The following is a 22,075-nucleotide window of genomic DNA, read 5'->3' as shown; positions in this document are numbered from 1 at the left end:
ATAATGCCACAAGCATCAAGGTGATGCTGGGAACGATGTAAGTGTTCAGAGTCAGGTGCTGGATGGGTTCAACTGTGTCCCACCCCTCCAAAGATGCTGCAGTCCTAGCCCCCAACTGCGATCTTATTGGGAAATAGAGTCTTTGCTGATGACTAAGTTAAAATGAGGCCATGAAGGTGGGCCCTACTTCAAAATGACCGGTGTTCATATAAAACGGGGAAATTAGGATGCCTGCCTCATCCAAGGAGAACTCCTTGTGAAGACCGGAGTTGTGTTGCTGTCATCTGTGGAACGACCAGAAGCTACAGGAGAAGCCTGGACCAGATCCTTCTCCAGCACCTTCAGAGGGAGCGTGGCCCCGTCGACACCTTGATCTCAGACTCCTACCCCCTAGAACCTGAGGCAACACACTGCTCTTGTGTAAGCCGCTTGGTTTGTGGTCCAGTTATAGCAGCCCTAGCGAATGAATACAGCCAGACCCTGCTAAGAGCGTTCCCTCTCTGATAAGAGTCAGAGAAGTCTTAATTGGACTCCCCTGCCCACCGACATCCTAGGTAAAGGCACCGGGCATTTCACAAAAATGAAGTGCGACACTTCTGGCACTTCCCTGGAACTTGGCAAGCAGCTAAGTGGGTGAGAACTAGCCCAAGCCACAGAAATACAGCTCATAAAGACTCATAACTTAGAGTCAAGATTGGGTGAAACTGTAGGTAGAAAGAGTTGCATCAATGAGGTTGACATCTCTGATACAGTGAGATGACGGGGCCAGTTTAGATTCAGGAGAGGAGAGTGACAAAAACAGGGGACAGGAACAGAACTAGAAGGAGATATCTGTGTGGGTTACTCCTGCGAGGCTTTGCTCCCCCACTGGAGAACAGGGATGGACAGTCTGCTAACGTCCCTGTAATCGACAGTAAAGTTAGTATTCTACACGTACTTGTAGCTGTGCTCTACACACTGATGCTACTCACAGATCATTTAATTGTGTTTGTTCCATCCTCTTTTAACAGCTTGTCATTTTTATCAAAATGCCAGGGGAGAAGAACCACCGCAGAAGTTGCTAAGGAGGCACTGCTTTAACGGAGTGGAAGCTCAGTGCAGCCAGCTCCCCCTGAGAGCTGCAGGAGAGGCTCTGGGTGACAGGTGGGCAGACCTGGGTGGTGGCTCCTTTGAATATCGGTTTTCAAACACCTGACAGTCTACTGGGTTGTTTGCTGGAAACAGAGTTAACCAGCATGAGGATGCAGACCTGCAACTTGGGTGCAGCGGCATCCACTTTGGTACCCAGCAGCCCCGGGTGCTTCTCTGTGTTTCAGCGGGTCAGGAGCCATTCCTATATGGTTTGGTGTGACAGGCAGGGGGCTGCGGCCCTGTGAGGATGCTGGTGTGCAAATAGCTTCCCCCTCCCTTCTTCCATTCTGCATCCTAATTTTTTGTTGGAAAATGATAACAGTGAGGGGAGAGGGTAACAGAGCGAGGGATGCTGAGGGTGCAGAAGGGAGAAGAAGTCATCCCAGCTCAGCTCTGCAGCCCCTCCCAGCCACCAGCGCCCATTCATCTTTGGCGTCTCATCTTTGTTTCTGGGAGAACAGCAAAATCCTGTGGACAGGGATGAAGGTCAGCGTTCCCAGGGTTTCTACCATTTTATCCTGACACCCCCCTGCACCAGGACACTTTGCAAATCTGAATGAGAGACAGCTTCAGACAAGAGACAGAGAAAGACATAATTTCTCAGCAATCAGATGAGGTGGTTCTTGTTTTTCTACACAGGATTTCTCCAACGATCTCACATTTAGAGAAGCAGTGCCTTTCACAGAGATACTAGTGGCTGCTGTGGTCTCATCCCTTGCCCTGTTGGGTGGATACAAGGATGAATGGGTGGAAGCCTTTCATCCTCTATGAATAGATGACAAAAAAATGATCTGCCATGGCAGATGGAGACCATGGGACCAGGGGGTGAGGTGGTGACAGCAGGGACCCTGGCCAGGGGACTGACCAGACGCTGCCCCTTGCCTCATCTGTTGGAAAAAAAGCTAGCTTTCAGACAAAAAAAAAAAGAAAAGTAGTAGTAAAATATACATAATGAAAGTATTGATGAAACCCTTTCTTTGCCCTGGCTTGGATAAAGAACATTCCCTTAGAGACACCTCTAGTTGCAATGCATTTATCCATTCAAAAGGAAATGCTTACTTCTTGGGCTCAATATGCTGGGGCCACACTCGGGATGGGGATCAGGCAGAAGCAGACACCCTGTGCAGGGCAACTTCACGTTGAGTTAACAAAGTCAGAATGCTTGGCAGTAGAGATGTTTCACTGCTGTGACCCCATTAACGCTGACATTTCTCTGTTCTATTTTTGGAAACTTTCTTACTATCAAAATCCAGCAAAGCCCAACAGCTGCTGAGAGTCCACAGCATAAAAAGACATAGCTTTGGTCTTGCTGGATTGAATTGTTCTGTTTTGGGCCTTTTTCTCCCTTTGGGCTTCAGCTAATTCTTCTACCACAAAAGCTTATGTCAGTGCCGTCACCCTACTTGGGGACCCACGGGGTTCAGGAGGTGACAAGGGACCCATGGGATCGCCAAGCAGACCAGCATGTGTTTTCAAGGACAAGCCAAGGCTCGCCCTTCACACCCTTATCTCTTCTAGTCTGTATTCAAAGTGTCCTTTCCCCATGGGTGGAAAGCCAGGGCCAGAAGCTCACAGAAAAGGCACAGATCAGAGTTTTCTACCTTCCGCCCCTGTGAAATTCATACTCTGTGAATTACCAGCAAGCAAATGCAAAATCCTTTGGCACGTGGTCACACGTTAAATTCTCATCCAGGTCTTCGGAACTGTCATGGGCTTGGGCATTGCTGAAAACAGATGTAGCTAAGTTTTAATTTTTTCAGCTAAGCTGAAAACTATTGGAATAGGGCAGGTATTTGTCCTATTTTCTGTGTGTTCTCAGTGCCAGGACACAGGAGGTGTCGCAGACACTTGCCATCTGCCCGAAACACAGCAGCAGCTACTCACTGAGCCCTTCGTGAATGCCAGACCACAGCTCTCAGGACTTCACACAAATTGGGTATTTAATTACAACAGGTCTGTAACGGGGGTTTCATAAGGTCTCAATGATATGGGAGGACACTGAGATCACGCAGGTTATGAATGGCAAAGTCAGGTTCAAGGTCAGGTCTGCCTGACTTCAAGGAAGGTGCTCATAACTCCTCTCCAGTTCTGCCTCTCACGATTCTACTGTTTTCAGATTCTACAAAAAACTACTGAAACAGAGCTTAGTTTTAACTTAATATTCTTTTATGGCAACTCATGTTTTTAGTGAATATTTGTTCTCTAGCTAAAGTTGGACTACTTATTCCTTCTGTATCTTGTCTCTTTTGTTTTTTGCCAGTTGCTAGTTATTCTAGGTAGGGCTTCCTTGCTGGTGAGTCTTCTTTGAAGACAACACTTAATACATTATAAAAATAAAAGGGCTATAAATTATAGACTGAGTTAATTTTCATGTCTTATGGTAACTTTGAGATTCCCAGGTGGTACAGTGGTAAAGAATCTGCCTGTCAATACAGGAGACACAAGAGATGTGGGTTCGATCCCTGAGTCAGGAAGATCCCCTGGATTGGAAGTGGATTGGAAATGGCAATCTACTCCAGCATTCTTGCCTGGAAATTCCCATGGACAGAGGAGCCTGGTGGGCCACAGTCCATGGGGCCGCAAAGAGTCAGACAGGCTGAAGAGACGCTGCAAGCCCTCATCCCCTAATAATTTTTTTATTGTAAAAAAACTTTTTTTTCAAGAGGAAGTAGCAGGCACGGTCCTATCCTGACCTATGGGATAAATAAAATGGACTTTTCACAGGCTGCCTGTTGAGGGGTTGAACACAGAGATTGAGGGAAGGGTACAGCATGATTTGAAATGTGTTTGAAAGGGTTCACATTTGGATTACCCTTCCTTTCAAGTGTTAGGTTGGGACTTGATAGCATGTGGCAGGGAGGGGAGGCCTACAAGCCCTGGATCATCCCTCCCTGGTCAACTGTGGAGGTGGAGGTGCCTGGCCCCGGTCCAGCTGAGACAGGCCTGGGACCTGGGCCCATTGGCTGTAGGACTGCCATGCTTGCACCTGGACATACCTCTCCTCCAGCTACAGAATACAAAGAAACTGTATGGTACTAAAAATAACTGCATGTACTGGGCATACATGCAGTTATTTTTAGTCCCAAATTTACAATTAATAAAATATTAGGGGGTGAGGGCTTGCAGTGTCTCTTCAGCCTGAGCAAGCCTGGAATGATTTTACGCCTGGAATGATTTTACTCCTGAAATTTTCTGTTTTCTTCTTAATCAAATATGAATAGCTTTTAATCCAGGCTGCAGTGTGCCACTGAGCACCCAGCACAGCCTAGCTGTGCGTCCAAGGGTCCCGCTGCAAATGCTCTTGGCATTCCCCTTGATAAGCCGTCATCCATTCTTAAAATTCAGTCTAGACGAATAACTGGCACCTGCTTCTTCCGTGTTTGCTTCACAACTCACTGAGGGTTAGATAAGAAATAAGGGAGATGAGACAAATAATGCCAGCTTCGTTTCTGATGAAAGGCTAAAGCTGAGAAGGTGGCTGAGCTGAATGACAGTCATGGAGGGCTCCTTAATAGTGAAACCCAGGGGACTCTCTGGTGATCCAGTGGTTAGGAATGGCTACCCAGTCCAGGAGTCTGGAGAATTCCATGGACAGAAGAGCCTGGCTGGCTATAGTCCATGGGTTTGCAAAGAGTCAGACATGACTGAGAGACTTTCACTGATAAATACTACCATGGTGCAAATAGTGTGCTTCTCAATCAAGTATGCCACACTCTCAGAAGTGTCTGGAAATGTGAAGGGGATTTTTCTTTTTTGACTGTTATAGGGCCTGGGTAGAGTGTGGATACTGGCATTTAATAGGTGAGGCCCAAAGATGCTAAATGTGTAGTTTTCTACACATTTGTGTAGTAAATGTGAGTAAATGTTTACTCAATGTGTAGGACTGTCTGTTCCAAAATATCACATTGAGAAACACTGAGCTAGGAGCTTAACATAGGCACTTACATTTCAGTAGACTGAGATATGGCTTGAAAGTCAAGTGACAGTAAGCAGGTAACACACACTAAGCGTATACTATGTCTAGGGCTGGATATGTAGATTCACATGGATTATCTCATTTGATGATTGCAACAATTTGATTTTATGGTTGAGGAAGCCAAGACACAGAGAGGTTAAGAAAGTTGCTCAAAGTCACACAGCTAATAAAAGGTGGAGGCTGGATTCAAACTCACATCCTGAGGTTTAATTATCATCCTAAAGCAAGGAAAATGCCTCTTTTCGTGTTGGAGCCTGACCGACAGCTACATACTACGTTTTGTCTTTTTTTGGCTGTGCCACGAGGCATGCAGGATCTTAGTTCCTCAACCAGGGATGAAACTCGCACCCCCTGCAGTGGAAGTTCAGACTCTTAACCACAGGTCCACTAGGGAAGGTTTGACAAAATCAAAGAGGACATGACCCAGGGCAGAGGGATTTACTGAAACTTTAAAAACTCACAGCTGTGGGAATTCCCTGGTGATCTAGCGGTGAGAATTCACCCTTTTCACTGCCCAGGTTGCAAAGGTTCTAACCCAAGTCGGGAAACTGAGATCCGACAGCTCTGGGATATGGCCAAAACAAAATCAAATCAAATTACAGCTATTTGCTAGTCATCTCTTCAAGAGATCAGTCTGAGAGTGAAGAAACACTTTTCTAAGTAGAAGTGGAAAGAGGGATTTGGGCTTTAAAAAAAAATAATCTAGGGAGGAGAAATTTCAGAGAGAGAAGTCCTATGCAAAAATTTTTTTGGATTCCTTTCTGGTTCCATGGGCTCATACTTAAGTTTGGGAGAACACTGCTGTAGGCAGACCCGGGCAGGACTAATCCCCGGAGAGCAATTCAATCTCTAGCAGCTTTGGTCAAAGAATGCCCTCAGCCTGGGGGGCAGAGGGTATAAGGCAAAGCATAGACCAAGTCCAGTATTTCACTGGCAGTCCCGAGAACAAGTGCATGTGAACAGCCACCACCACCAGCAAGGACACGCAACTTGTTCTTCCTGCCCGGTAGACTCTGTTTCAAGTGTTGTACATACCTTAATTCACGCACAGGCGGAGGAAACCAGAAATCTCTGAGGACGCCCTGCTAAACAATACTGCTCAGAGAAGAATGACCATGGCATCCACCATGAATTTGATAGTGTCTACGTATCAGGCACTGGGCTACATCCTTTTCAAGTACGACTTATTCCATGTGCATGATGTGCTTGCAATTTGTCAAATTATCACCATTTATTAAAAAAAGCGAGGTGCAGAGGGGGAAGCAAATTGCTCCAGGTCCCCACATAAGTGGTGGAGGTAGGACTCCAATGGAGGTCCACTGAATGGCAAAGCATGACATTGCCTGTGATGTTTAGGGATGAGTTCAGAAGGGCATAGAAGAGGCATCAGGGCTGCACATGGATCTCCCTGCCTCAACGGGTCTGGAATAAGTGCATGTTAGGAAAAGAAGGCAATGGCAACCCACTCCGGTACTCGTGTCTGGAAAATCCCATGGGCGGAGGAGCCTGGTGGGCTGCAGTCCATGGGGTCGCTAAGAGTCGGACTTGACTGAATGACTTCACTTTCACTTTTCACTTTCATGCATTGGAGCAGGAAATGGCAACCCACTCCAGTGTTCTTGCCTGGAGGATCCCAGGGACGGGGGAGCCTGGTGGGCTGCCGTCTACAGGGTCATACAGAGTTGGACATGACTGAAGCGACTTAGCAGCAGCAAGAAAAGATATTGACATGAGAGATGTGAGGTCTTTTCCCTTACCCACCCCCACCCTCAGGCCTGCCTCTTCTCAAGGTAGGAGAACAGAAGTGGTCTTTGCTAAGACGGAGGAGGGGTGAATGGAGGGAGAGGGAAGTGAGGGGAGAGAGGGGGAACGATTCCATGGTTTTGGTCTCAGAGGTGCTCCATTTCAGTAAAAGAAAGTTTGCCTCACACTAAAATGGCTATCATCAAAAGGTCTTGCAAATAACAAATGTTGGTGAGGATGTGAAGAAAAGGGAATCTTTGTTCATTATTGGTGCATCCACTATGGAAAACAGTGGAAGTTTGGAGGATCCTTAAAAAACTAAAAATAGGACTATTATAAGATCCAGCAATTCCACTCCTGGATATTTATTGAGAAAAAATAAAAACACTAGTTCAAAAAGACACACGAACCCCCAGTGTTCACACAGCATTATTTACAGTAGACAAGATGCGGAAGCAAGCCAAATGCCCATCAACAGATAAAAAAGATGCAGCTGCTATGTATATACATATATATATATGAATATTACTCAGCCATAAAATAGAACAATTCTGCCATTTAGAGCAATGGCAGAGACAATATTATGCTTAGTAAAATGTCAAAGACAAATACTATATGATATCATTTATATGTGGAATCGTAAAGAAAAAACGAATGTATAAAGCAATAAATACATTTACAATGTGTAGCAAAACAGAAACTGACTCACTGATACTGGGAACAAACCAGTGGTTTCCAGTGGGGAGAAGGAAGGTGGCGCAATCTAGGGGTAGGGGAATCAGAGGTGCAAACCACATGCATAAAATATATAAGAAATCGGGATATACTGAGGTTCTTCCCAGGTGGTGCTAGTGGTAGAGAACCAGCCTGCCAAGAGATGCAGGTTCGATCCCTGGGTTGGGAAGATCCCCTGTAGGAGGGAATGGCAACCTACTCCAGTTTTCTTGCCTGAAGAATCCCATGGACAGAGGAGCCTGGCGGGCTATGGTCGACAGGGATACACAGGGTTGGAGATGACTGAAGCAACTTAGCATGCACACGAGGATATATTGAACCGCACAGGGAATTATGGCCATTATTTTGTAATAACGTTTAATGGAGTGTAATCTATAAAAAAAACTGAATCATTATGCTATTCTCCTGAAATTAATACTGGAAATTAACTATCTTTCAGTTAAAAAAAAGGAAAGTTTGCTTATCTTCTTTGGGTTTTCCTCTAAGACTAGATTAAGGGGCCATTTACCTTCATTCCCTCCTGAGTCATTTAGGACCTGGAGGCACTTCCTGAGGACAACAGACGGAGGCCCTGAATCAGTGGTTAGGACAAAGGAGTGGAACCCTGGGGGTAGGTGAGGGACCGAAGGAGCCACAGAGAGAAGGTGGGGAGGTAAAGAGGAACCTGGGAGTCTGTGAGGTGGGGCTTGGGCTCCAGGGATGAGAGCAAAGTGCAGACGTGGGGGAGAGAATTGTGCTCTCGCTGTGCTTGGCCATAGAATCAGGAGGTTCCCCGGCCTGGGAGTGGTCACCCTGTTCCTCCTTTCCCAGGATCAGGGGTCTGGCTATGGGAATAACTATGGATGTGCACCCACTTCCAAGTCTTGGTTCTGTGTCTTTTCTGTTTTTCTACAACATGCATGTTTTACCTGTGAAATAAGAAAAGGAAGTACTTCATATTGCTACTCAGTAGTGATTGAGGATAATTGTGGAATACATACTTAGAAGATAAGCCATTTTAACATATTTTTCCCCCCAGGGAAAATTCTTCCAAAGGAGGCAGAAAATTAGGAATGCATGTCCCTGGCTCACAAATGTGCATCCCTCCCATGGGGGGGTGGTGACGTGCAGAGACTGTACTAAATGGAGCCCTGGGACTGGCTGTTTTATTTGCTTTCCATGTCTGTGATCAGAATACAGCAATTGCTGAACAAGAACTGGGGCTTATATAATGGTCATGCTACTGGTACCCCAAATATAGGTGTTCATCTATATTTTAAAAATGGAATTTTTCTCTACCTCAGAATCAATGAGCCTGGAATAGCAAATGTTTCTTCCTTATAAGTGACATGAATTAATGACATTTATTTTTCCCTTTGGGGAGAAACAGTGTACACAGAGCAGCAAACCAGCAAAACTGCTTTACCATAGCATGTTTTGATGGACAAGAATTTGGAAAAAAAAATCTAAATATAGCCAATGTACTTGAAACTCGAGCACGATTTTAAGCCCTCCTCTGCAGTTAACTAAAATTGATCTCTCTAACAAGAGCTAAAAATAGCAGGAGGAAAAAAGGGACCAGACAATGACTTTTCATATCTCTCCCTGCAGGCATTTCCAGTGACAATGAACTTGACCTTCCAGAACCATCCTAGAGAGCAGAACAGGCTGGCATTTTACATCCCACCTCTGACTGACCACCCATCTAGTGCCAGGAACGTCTCTATTTGCCATTTTGCTGATGAGTGCAGATAAGCTGTTTTGCTGGGCTGGGTTTTGTTTTTCCCGTTTTGTTTTGCATCCAAAAAGAACAGAGGACTATATTCTCTCTGGAGTCAGGAACAATAGGCATTATAAAATAAACAAAAGAAAATACCCAATTCATTCTCCACCAGAACAAAGCTCATCTTATTTTGTCCAGGGCATTGATAAATGATGTTCTGTCTGCTGTGCTTAGTCGCTTAGTTGTGTCTGACCCTTTGCGACCCCATGGACTGGAGCCTGCCAGGCTCCTCTGTCCAGGCAAGAATACTGGAATGGATAGCCATTTCCTTCTCCAGCCCATCTTCCTGACCCAGGGATTGAACCCTGGTCACATGCATTGCAGGTGGATTCGTTACCATTTGAGCCACCAGGGACACTCTGGGCTTCTGTAAATTCACCAGGGACATTATTATAAATTTTAATTTATATATATTTATATATATTATTTATATTAATTTATATGTATAAATATATATATTCTGTTTCAGAATCTTTTCCATTTTAGGTTTTATTACAAGATACTGATTATAGAATCTTGTAATACTGTGCTTTAAGTAGTCATTGTTGTTTATCTGTTTTATATCTAGTAGTGTATATCTGCTACACACATACACTCTGCTTATTTAACTTATATGCAGAGTACATCATGCGAAATGCCAGGCTGGATGAAGCACAAGCTGGAATCAAGATTGCCAGGAGAAATATCAGTAACCTCAGATATGCAGATGACACCACCCTTATGGCAGAAAGCCAAGAAGAACTAAAGAGCCTCTTGATGAAAGTGAAAGAGGAGAGTGAAAAAGTTGGCTTAAAACTCAACATTCAGAAAACTAAGATCATGGCATCTGGTCCCATCACTACATGGCAAATAGATACGGAAAAATGGAAACAGCGAGAGACTTTATTTTCTTGGGCTCCAAAATCACTGCAGATGGTGAGAGCACCATGAAATTAAAAGACGCTTGTTCCTTGGAAAAAAAGGTATGAGCAACCTAGACAGCATATTAAAAAGCAGAGACATTACTTTGCCAACAAAGGTCCGTCTAGTGAAGGCTATGGTTTTTCCAGTAGTCACGTATGGATGTGAAAGTTAGACTATAGAGAAAGCTGAGCACCAAAGATTTGATGCTTCTTAACTGTGGTGTTGGAGAAGACTCTTGAGAGTCCCTTGGACTGCAAGGAGATCAAACCAGTCAATCCTAAAGGAAATCAGTCCTGAATATTCATTGGAAGGGCTGATGCTGAAGCTTAAACTCTAATACTTTGGCAACCTGATGCGAAGAACTGACTCATCGGAAAAGACCCTGTTGATGGGAAAGATTGAAGGCAGGAGGAGAAGAGGATGGGATGGTTGGATGGCATCACCAACTGGATGGACATGAGTGTGAGCAAGCTTCAGGAGCTGGTGATGGACAGGGAAGCCTGGCATGCTGCAGGCCATGGAGCTGCAACAAATCGGACACAACTGAGCAACTGAACTGAGTGTGTGTCTGTTAATCCCAAATTCTTGATTTATCCCTCCTCCAATCTTCCCCTTTTGGTAACCATAAGTTTGTTTTCAATGTCTGTGAGTCATTGTGAGTTTCTTTTTTATAATTCCATTTGTATCATTTTTTTTTAGATTTCATGTATAAGTGAAATCATATAATGTTCGTCTTTCTCTGTCTAACTATACTGAGTATGATAATCTCTAGGTCCATCCATGTAGCCATAAATGGCATTATTTCATTCTTTTTTATGGCTGAGTATATTCCATTGTATCTCTATACCACATCTTTTTCATTCATTCATCTGTTGACAGACACTTAGATTGCTTCCGTTTCTTGGCTATTGTAAATAGCGCTGCTATGAACATTGGAGGCCTGTGTCTTTCTGAATTACAGTTTTTGTCTTTTCCAGATATATGCCTAGGGGTGGGATTGCTAGAGCATGCGGTAGTTCTATTTTTAGTTTTTTAAGGAACCTCCATACTGTTCTCCATAGTGGCTGCACCGATTTACATTCTCACCAACAGCGTAGGAGGGTTCCCTTTTCTCCACCCCCTCTCCAGCATTAACTATTTGTAGACTTCTTGATGATGGCTATTCGGACTGGTGTGATACTCCTCTTGCAATTTTGATCTGCATAGAAAGCTTCTTCTGTTTTATATAGACCTGTCCTTTAAAAAGAACAGAGTATGGTGAATCTGATCCACACGTCCTGCTTGACATTAGAGGAAAACATCAAACTCGCCTTAAAGAGCCAAGGCCCTGCATATGCTTTAGGAAGTGCCAATAAGCAGAGAAATGAATTCTAAAGAAACAAAATGTCTAAGTTGTCCTGTATTTTTTAAAATATCCTTTTGCAACAATCTGGAATTGCTTCTAGAGAAATAATATTGTTTTTCAAGAGATCTCCCTGGTTGTTCAAACTCTGCACTCCTTGAGGCAAGGGTGTTGGCTCCATTGATCCTTTCTGTGTCTCACCAGGGTCAGAGGGACATATTTTAACTTACCAGCTGTGCAGCCTTTGGCAAATTACTTAGCTATTCTGTGCCTCACGTTCCCCAGCTGTATAAATGAGGAGAATAACAACACCTTCTTGTAGAGTCGCTGCGAACGTTAAATGAGATAATCTATATGGTAAGGTGTTTAGAACAGTGCCTGACACACAGTAAGCCCCATATATCAGTTTTAGCCATTGTTTCTGTTTAAATTTTTTCCCCTAATTTATCTATTTTACTTACTTTCTGTTCTGGATGAAAAACAGAACATATGGTCATGCAGACAGTGGTTAAAAATGTTTGAAATTGTGCCTCTCCTATTTTCCAGACTATGATCCTATTCTCACTATCACAAACAGAACAAAGAGATGCTTCCCCACTGTTAGGTGGCCCCGGGCTCACACCGAAATCCATTAAGGATTTCAAGGGAAACCCACAAGCTTGGGTTTGATCACCGTCCTTTTGTGATTGCACTGTTCCCACCATGCTTGTTTCAAGAGCCTCTTTAGAAGCTCTGGGGAGCATGACTTGTCCCTCTCTGGAAGAGAGTCACTGGTGTTTCTTTCTTCAAGAACAAGGTGACGTTTTGTCCCTTTCTGTCTGAGGCAAGACCTGTGTCCTCCCTCTCCCATTTACCCTCCATGAAAGGGTCTAAATAACACGGTGTTGCCTTCCATCGGCAGCTACACGTGTCAAAGCTTCCACAAGCCAGCTGGTTTGCCAGTGATCCTGGACCCGAGGGCCATCTGGTTCCAGACCCCTGCTCTGAAATGCTCTTTCTTTAGACTGACTCTTCCTCAGCATCCTTGGATTTCTGCATCCCTTCTCAGTCACTCAGCTGGACCAATTTAGCACCATTAGTCACTCGGAAGGAAGCAAAACTCCATTCCTTTGATCATTTGAGTTGCTTTGCTCGCATTCTAATTTATGTCTCTACTCCTGGAACTAAGGTAGTCATCCTTAACGTGGAATGACTTATAATTTGTTACTGAAATGATTCTGCCTAAGGATTAAAAATGAATTTTACGAAATCTTTTTTTTTTTCTAAATGGAAATGCTAAAAGTCCTCTTGGTGGAGAAAACATTAATTTAGTGCTGCCTGACTCAGTCTGGCTAAAGCCATAAAACAGCAACAGTTTGCCAGCGAAGAAATTACCTCTGTGGGTGGGGGGAGGGGTGGGCAGTGGTGGGTAATAGGTCTCATTCATTCATTAATTCATTCAGTATTTATAGAGCATCTACTATGTGCAAACTGCTATCAGGCACTGGGAATACCAAAATGAATAAAACATGCATTCTCCCCTCAAAAAAGCAGGGGAGACAGAAAGATGAACAATAGAAAATTACCAGAAGGGGAAGTGAGCATTAGTGGAAAGTGGCAGGAAACCGAAGTAGTTCCCGGCCATGGCACCTGGTTGGGGAGGGGGCAGAGGTGTGGGTCGGGGGACTCGGTGTGTGGTCCTGCTGTCTCATCACTGCAGCTGAAACGGTGGCCAGAGGCCCAGGCTTCTACTAGAATCTGTGTGAGATTTTCAGTTCAGTTGTTGGATATAAATCGGTTATCTGTGTGGAGTGTAGAAGACTTAAGGACACGGGAAAAGGACATGTGGATAACGAAATGAAGAGAAACAACCTTAAACTGCTGACAAACAATGGAGAAAAAGAGAAAGAGAAGACACCCAAACTGCAGCTGTTCTATGGGACATGGTGTCAGTCAACTGTAAAGAGCAGGAGACCCTCCTTATTCACTCTTGCACACACAGCACACAGGCCTTCATTTACACACTTACCAGGCTCTGGCTCAGCCTTTCTGGAAGTTACGATGGTGTTAGAGGTGACTGTCAATGCAGATTTGGGCTAAATGTTCTGGCTGTTTCAGAGCAGAGAGCCCACCCAGGCAGCCAGGATCCTCAGTAGAGGCCATTGGATCGGGCCAAGTGGTGGTCAGAAGAGCCAGGGACATCTGTCTCTGCCTCCAACCAGCTGTGTCACCTTGGGCAAAGGCACTCACCCCTCTACTGCTCAGGGGTCTGATCTGCAAAATGGGGATATTAACAGAGCCTATGTCTGTGTTGACTGCACAGCAGGGTACTTCAAAGCTGGTAGATTTACTTAGTGAAGTAAATTTAAGACTCTTGAGAGTCCCTTGGATAGCAAGGAGATCCACCCAGTCCATCCTAAAGGAAATCAACCCTGAATATTCATTGGAAGGACTGATGCCGAAGCTGAAGCTCCAACACTTTGGCCACCTGATGCAAAAAGTGGACTCATTGGAAAAGATATGATGCTGGGAAAGATTGAAGGCAGGAGGAGAAGGGGACGACAGAGGATGAGATGGTTGGATGGCATCACCGGCTCAATGGACATGAGTCTGAGCAAATTCCAGGAGATAGTGAAGGACACGGAAGCCTTGTGTGCTGTAGGCCATGGGGTTGCAAAGAGTCGGAAACGACTGAGCGACTGAACAACAACCAAAGGGAAGGTGACGGTCACAGGTTAAGCCGTAAAATTAAGGCAAAAGGCAAGCATTTTTAACACTATTGATAAATTATTCACAATTCTAAAAAGAAGCCCTCTTTTTTTCTGTCTCTTTAAGGTCATTTTCCTCCTACTTCCTTGCTCCTCTGTACCAGTTTCTGTGAGCATCCTTTCCGAGGCCTGATCCCACTGCCTCCACTCCTGCCTCTCTCAGTCCCAGGTTACACTGGTCCCCGGCCATGGCCTCAGACCAGGGACTCAGCTCCACGAGCCAGTGAGGTGGTCTGAGACTTGCCCTTGTCTTTCTTTTGCATCATGCTCTGTGAATATTAACTATAAATCAATTTTCTTTCTGGCTCTAGATTAGAAATGATTTGAATTTACTGGATTATAGGCTCCAAGTGAGAGGACCTGAGGCCAGCTGGGATCTGAACGTCTGACTTAGCCTGGGCCTCCTTTCTAGAGAGTGAAATAGGAAGAGTACTGCCGTGGGGCCCTGGTCCCGTCACTGGCGAGTCATTCCTGCTTCCCTCTCAGGGCCTCAGGTTCCCCTCCTGTGAGACACAAGTTGGCAGTGACCCCCTAGGTCCTCTAAGTGTGCGCAGTTGCTCAGCCATGTCCATCTCTTTGTCTCCCCATGGACTGCAGCCTGCCAGGCTCCTCTGGCCATGGGATTCTCCAGACAAGAAAGCTATAGTGAGTTGCCATTTCCTTCTCCAGGGGATCTTCCTGACCCAGGGATCGAACCTGCATCTCTTGAGTCTCCTGCATTGGCAGGCAGATTCTTTACCACCAACCCTACCTGGGAATCCCTAGGCCCTCTAGCCAAGACCTCAGTGATTCTATGTAGAGCTCTGTTTGCTAACATTCAAAACAGCTGCACAAGATGTTCAACTGTGTTCTTGTTAAAATCTTGGCAGTCAAACCAGCAGCTTGAAGGACAGCAGCTTCCATGGTCCTGCTTTTAAAGTGATCGGAGTGGGACTTCCCTGGTGGTCCAGTGATTAAGAATCCACCTGCCAATGCAGGGGACCTGGGTTCGAGTCCTAGTCCGGGAAGATCCCACATGCTGAGAGAAACTAAGCTCCTGTGCCACAACTACTGAGCCTGTGCTCCAGAGCCCAGGGCTGCAGCTGCTGAAGCCGAGTACCCTAGAGCCCGTGCTCCACAACAAGAGGAGGCACCGCAGTGAGAAGCCTGCACGCCGCGACTAGAGAGTAGTCACCACTTACTGCTACTAGAGAAAGCCCGTGTGCAGCAATGAAGACCCAGCACGGCCAAAAATAATAAATAAATAAAATTAAATTGAAAAATAAAGTATCCTGAAATGACTGGGGGAAATGGGTCACAGGCTTGACTTCAGCAGACCTGATTTATTTCACATACTCTACAACATCTGCACATATCACACACACGGCTCTCTTGGGAGAGAGTCATGGGATGGGAGTGCATATGCTTGGAATTCCTGTATGTGGACCAGACTTTCAAGGAAATCACATTCCACAGACATCTCCCTTATGATTACTTCTTTTATCAGCCTATCTTGGTGGTTGGGTACCTCCTGCTTCTCAGTAGTTGAAACCAATAGCTATTTTAAAGGCTCTGAGAAGCTGAATGACTAGACAGTGATTACAAAGAAACTCCCCAAAGAGACTGCTGTTGAAAGTGCTGTAATCTAACTTTAAGGACACACATGGGACAGCCAGTAATTCTCTGGCAGGGAGTAATTAGTCATCACATCAGCCTCATATCAATCTGAAGACCCAGTAGAATGATCAGCTTTTCCTGAATTGCCTGGGAATGCCTTGGTTTTAACATCACAAGTTCCCAGGAATCCCCTAAGTCTGAGGGCACCAAGACAGTGGGTCACCCTCATACTCAGGATTCTTAAATTACAGTGTATGCAACAATCAATTTTTTTAAAGTGAAAGTGCAAGTCAAGTTAATCATGTCTGACTCTTTGAAACCCCAGGACTGTAACCTCCTTGGCTCCTCTATCCATGGGATTTTCCAGGGAAGAATACTGGTGTAGGTAGCCATTCCCTTCTCCAGGGGATCTTCCTGATCCACAGATCAAACTCTAGTCTCCGGCATTGCAGGCAGACTCTACCGTCTGAGCCACCATGAAAACCCATATGTGTTATTAAAACTTGAGATTTCTGGGGTGAGAGATACTAATGCCAAATGTTTTCCTTATCTAAGAAATACTGATAAGAACTTATAAATTTATCATCCCTGGCATTTAGCTACCAATGGTTCTTAAACTCATCTGCACATCAGAATCACCTGGGGAGATTTTTTTTAAAAGTACTGATGCTTGATTTGATCCAAATCAATTAAATTAGAATTTCTGGGGTGTGCACTCAGCCCCCTTTCACACTGTGGGAACCCCCAGTACAGAGAGCAGGTACAATGACTATTATTTACTTTCAGATCTTCAGTGCTTAAAAGCTCAGCTGCCAGAGGTTGTGGCCCACCCATTACCACCATTTCCCCTCTCGCTGTAATATAGGAAAACTACTTTGGAGTACAAGGTGGCACCATCAGCTGAAACTGAAGACAGTATCAATTCTAGCTATAAAAACATAAGCTTTTGGACAAGTGTGTAAGAAATACATACAAGAATATTAACTACAGCTTGGATTGTAATGGCAAGAAACTGGAAACCATCTGATCGGCCATCAGCAGGAGAGTGGATGAATGCCTAGTGGCTGTGGACTTGCCCAGTGGAATACTGCGCCACAGTGAAAATGAGAGCATCCAAGCTCCAGGTACCAACATTGGAACAAAATGACCATAGATTTTTTTCTAAAGTTAGAGGCTAATGTGACTGGCTTCCCTGGGGGTCTTAGAGGTGTCACGTTGCAGGTAGATTGCTTTGTAGCCAAGGATTTCTGGGCATACTGTGGCAGCAGTAAAACAAGGTTGCACAGTCTAGAAGCCTTGTGCCAGCTGGTAGAACTCATTTTGCCTGTTTTGCAACCTTAAAATATCTGCATTGCAATCGAGAAGCTGGGACTGACATTTTAGTGCCAGTTCCTGAATTGCTTTTGAACAGGTACAAAGTCTGATGCTGCGTTTTCATTCATCATCCCTCTGGCTGTCTACGTACAGAGATAAATTCATTAGAAATGCAGATGTTGGACTTCCCTCGTGGCTCACTGGTAAAGAATCTGCCTGCCAATGCAGGAGACACATGGGTTCAATCCCTGGTCCTGGAAGATCCCACATGCTGAGAAGCAACTAAGCCTGTGTGCCACAGCTATTGAGCGTGTGCTCCAGAGCCCGGGAATCGCAACTTCTGAGCCCACGTGCTGAAACCCTTGCACCCTAGAGCCTGTGTTCTGCAACAAGAGAAGCCACTGAAAGGAGAAGCCCTCCCACTGCAACTGGAGAGTAGCCTTGCTTCACCACAACTACAAAAAAGCCCGCAAAGCAACAAAGAACCAGCAGAGCCAAAAATAAATATATAAATTCACATTTTTAAAAAAAATATGAGAAAAAAAGAAATGCAGATGTTACAAAGAACCCAGGATTTTAGGATGGTTCATCTTGTTTGACTTTTCTAAGCGGCTGCCAAATGTTTATTTCCAGAAAGGGCCCCAGAGCTTACCTGGTCCTAGTTTGGCCACGGCATAGAGGAGGTCATAGTTAAGGACTGGTGTGGCATCGCTGATGGGCTGCCAGCCGACGGGCGGAGAGGCAGGGGGTGAGATGAGGAACTGTTTGGCAGGCTGTGGTGGAGCCAAATGCAGTTTGTCTCCGTCTGTCTCTGGAGTCTGAACCTTTCAAACACGGGAGAAATGAAGGCACATTATTTTGGCCTCGGATACGCCGTGCTGTCCCACTGAGATGCAGAGCCTGGCCTTTAGCCTGTGACAAATGAACCAATGAACCAGGCTGCAATAATAATGACTACTGACCACTCAGTTATCTTACTTGATTCTTAAAACAGTGGATCTCAGCCTTAAACTGCATAAGAATGACCTGGGAAGCTTACTAAGACAGAGTGCTGACCCCCACTCCCGGAGTTTCTGAGTCAGTTGATGGGGTCAGGGCCAGAGAACCCACACTGCTGACAAATTCCCAGGTGATGCTGATGCTGCTGGTCTCCAGACCTTTCCTTTCCTTCCCTTCTTTCTCTCCCCTCTGTGTCCCTCCCCTCCTTCCCATCCTTCCTTCATATCCTCTTTCTTTCTATCTATTTCTCTCCCTTCCTCTCTCTTTCTCTTTTAATTGAGGTGATATTCACATAACTTGAAATTAAGCCATTTTAAATTGAACCATTTTGGTGGCATTTAGTCTACGCTCCGTGCTGTGCAATCACCACTCCTATCGAGATTCAAAGTATTTTTATTACTCCAGAGGAAACCCTGGACCCATTAAACAGTTACTACCATTTCTGTCTCCAGTAGCTGTGATGAGCCCATTCTTATTACAAGTATTAGCTGGTCTTTATTGGGCATTTATTTACCAAATGCTAAGCACTTTAACACATAATAAGTCATTTAATCCTCATGATAGTGTAAGAAGTATGTCATCATCCCCATTTTACAGACGGGGAAACTGAGGCCCAGTGAGGTTATATAACTTGCCTAGATTAGAACCCAGGCTGTCGTGGGCATTCAGAGCCTGTTTTCGAAACCACTATGCTGTCCCGGCCTGGGAATCATGATATAAATTTATTTTTAGTGAACTAATCATAGTCTACAAAGCAATCTGAAAGTAGCAAGGGCCTCATTTACATTTTGAAAAGGTAAAAAGACAATGTAGGGCAGATGGAGTAACTCTGGAAAGGAATAATCTTACCTGGGCAAAGTAGAGTTTTAACTTTTTCCCTCTGAACTGGGTTTCATGAAGCTCTATCCTGGCTCGGGCTGCAGATTTGGGATTGCTGAAGTTTATTCGGACACGTCTGAAACTCTTAAACAGCTGGAACGTCACACAGTCATCGTAAGTCCGGAACAGACCCTCAAATTTCTCCTGATAAAAACAAACACAGAGAAAAATCCATTGATCACATATCTGGTACAATGCCAGATCTGACAAAAACAAATGACCAAGTAAATAAATAGGCTCTTCCTAATACAAAAGTCAAACAGAACACTGTAACATATTTTTTTCACCTGTTGATCTGTTACCAGGTGTTAAACATCCACATGTTAAACATGTGGATTCTGTCATAGAGTTCATAATCTGGGTCCAGGGATTCATAGGAAATAAGTGAATGGAGTTGGAAATGCATGACAAACTGACAATTATGTTGAGTGTTTCAACACAGATGTGTGTGTTTCTGGGATGGGTATCATAACCGTCAAAGGTTCTCAAAGGAGTCCACTATCTCCAAAATATTAGATCTACTGAGTGAAGCGTGTGGTCGACATTGCTAGTGATCGTCAAGTTTGAGGACACTGTTCTTGCCTAAAAATATAAGAGCTCTGCTACTGCTGCTACTGCTGAGTCGCTTCAGTCGTGTCTGACTCTATGTGACCCCATAGACGGCAGGCCACCAGGCTCCCCCATCCCTGGGATTCTCCAGGCAAGAACACTGGAGTGGGTTGCCATTTCCTTCTCCAATGCATGAAAGTGAAAAGTGAAAGTGAAGTCGCTCAGTTGTGTCCGACTCTTAGCGACCCCATGGACTGCAGCCTACTGGGCTCCTCCGTCCATGGGATTTTCCAGGCAAGAGTACTGGAGTGGGGTGCCATTGCCTTCTCCAATATAAGAGCTCACATGACCCCAAACACTAACACTTTTCTACTAGTCAGGCAGTGCCATGTGATTAGTTCTGGCCAATGAAATGGGTACAGAGGCAGGAAAGCCCTTTAGAAAATTTGCAGCCTCTTTCCCTGAAGATGCCATGTGCTCCAGACGGTAGGAGAGTCAGAATAGGATTCTCCTCAGCCCGGGTTCCTGAGTGGCTCTGTGGGGCAGAAACACCTTCTTCCCAAATCCCACCCCACACAGCTGACCTTGCCTCAACAAAGGAAATGAACTCTCTACTGTATTAAACTGAGATTTGTGAATTAGTTTATTCCTGCAGAACCACCAAGCCTATCACAAAGCAATAATTAAAAATTTTTGGTTTGATACAAACTTCAATTCAACTGAACAAATATCTATTCAATGCTTACTTTGTACAAAGGATAGTCTCTGAGTTTTAGGAGGATACAGAAGTGAGAATCATTTTGTTCCAACTCTCAATGATCTAATAATCTAGGTGACAGGCAGGCAGACACAAATAAGAGAACACCCGTAAGACATTAAAGGAAAACTAAAAAAAAAATATATGAACACCATCTATCTGGTTCCTCTTAGCTTCAAAAAAAAGATTATTATGAGAAACAAAAACAGTGCATGTTAAGATACTCTGTGTTCTTAATGGAGAAATAGCCACTAAGGAAATAACTTGTATTTTAAAAAATGGTTGATTCTTTCATTTCTACAGTAAAGGATATTTTGTCATAAGGGTGAGTTCAAGTAGGAATGAAGATCATGAAAGATTAATACGGCAAGATTCACTGCATTTGGATTTGTAAGGGACCTAAGAGATAATTAACTCAGCCTTTCCCTTCTCAACTCCATCATTTTACAAATCAGGACCCTGAGGTGTGAAGAGATGAGGACCTGCCCATGGTCACACAGGCTGTTGCTGGCAGAGCCAGAACCAGAATACAGAGATGCTTTCAATTACATCAGTAATTACCCTGCTAGATTCCTGCATTAATAAAAGCAAGAGATGGAGAGCAATAAGCTACCCCAGGCTCTTGTGTGACCACATCTAAGAGAATCGACAAGGTGATGTAAGGTGAGAAAACCACTGCCCTCCGAAGCTGCATGGGAAGAGGGACTCGGATGTCCGGCAAGGTCTTCCTGCCTCTTGCACAACCAAGTGAACTGGTCTCAGACCCTCAAGACCAAGGCTTGTGATCCTTCCAAAGGCTGCTGCCCATTTCTGAGATTCTCCATTGTGTTGCCGACCATGAGTGCATTTGTGCTAAGTCGCTTCAGTTGTCTGACTCTTTGTGACCCTGTAGACTGTAGCTCACCAGGCTCCTGTGTCCATGGATTTTCCAGGCAAGAACACTGGAGTGGGTTGCCATGCTCTCCTCCTGGGGATCTTCCTGACCCAGGGATTGAACCTGTGTCTCCTGTGACTCCTGCACTGCAGGTGGATTCTTTATCACTGAGTCTCGGGGGAAGCCCATGGCCCACCACAGTTCCTCTCATTTTGACTCATGTCTGTATAGTTGTTCTCTTTTTTTGCATGCATGTATTAGCTTTTTGTTTGTTTGTTTGTTTAGATATAAGGATGTTTGTTGAAACACGGCCATGGCAATTTTTTTAAAAAAAGAATTTGAATGTCATGAATGGGGAAACTTTATTTTAAAGTATTTTTTTCACATTATTTAAATTGAATAAAAGAGTTTTTACATTCTGTCGTGCTTTACAATTTTCAGAAGTTTCACACAGATGATTTCATGTAACGCCATTATACTCCTTTTCAAAACAACTTTATTTTTTTTTCCAGTCTCATGACATTTGTGGAGATATTTGAGGGGTTCTCTCTTCCCTTTTCAGGCTCTGTTCTTACTCTTCTTTCTCTAGCAAGAACAAAATGGAAATCTTTCCTTGTTTGTTCCTTGGGTAGTTTTTATTCTCCAATCTCAACCCTTGGGATGAGCCAACTCCCAGGCTGGGGGGCCTCAGTCACGAGTCCCAGGGGGCTTTCTTTTGATTTATTTATTTATAAAGTCTTTAAAATTTTTATTGACTTATTTATTGAC

The 22,075-nt window shown here is 44.4% G+C and overlaps 1 protein-coding gene across 2 annotated transcripts in view; it reads right to left on the bottom strand.

Annotated features, from left to right (window-relative positions):
• The window catches only part of RCAN2 (regulator of calcineurin 2), a 284,388-nt gene that overhangs the window by 4,509 nt on the left and 257,804 nt on the right, over positions 1-22,075 (bottom strand). For both annotated transcript variants that reach the window (XM_070360839.1, XM_005896636.3), the window contains 2 exons: positions 19,098-19,271; positions 17,902-18,073 (listed from right to left, as the gene is read on the bottom strand). In XM_070360839.1, coding sequence (XP_070216940.1) covers positions 17,902-18,073; positions 19,098-19,271 — 346 coding nt within the window. The remainder of the gene's footprint in view (positions 1-17,901; positions 18,074-19,097; positions 19,272-22,075) is intronic.

Source organism: Bos mutus, chromosome 23 (assembly GCF_027580195.1).
Source record: "Bos mutus isolate GX-2022 chromosome 23, NWIPB_WYAK_1.1, whole genome shotgun sequence".
NCBI classification, from domain to species: Eukaryota; Metazoa; Chordata; class Mammalia; order Artiodactyla; family Bovidae; genus Bos; species Bos mutus.
Note: the sequence above shows the minus strand (reverse complement) of the source record. Positions and strands in the feature narration are given on the sequence as shown.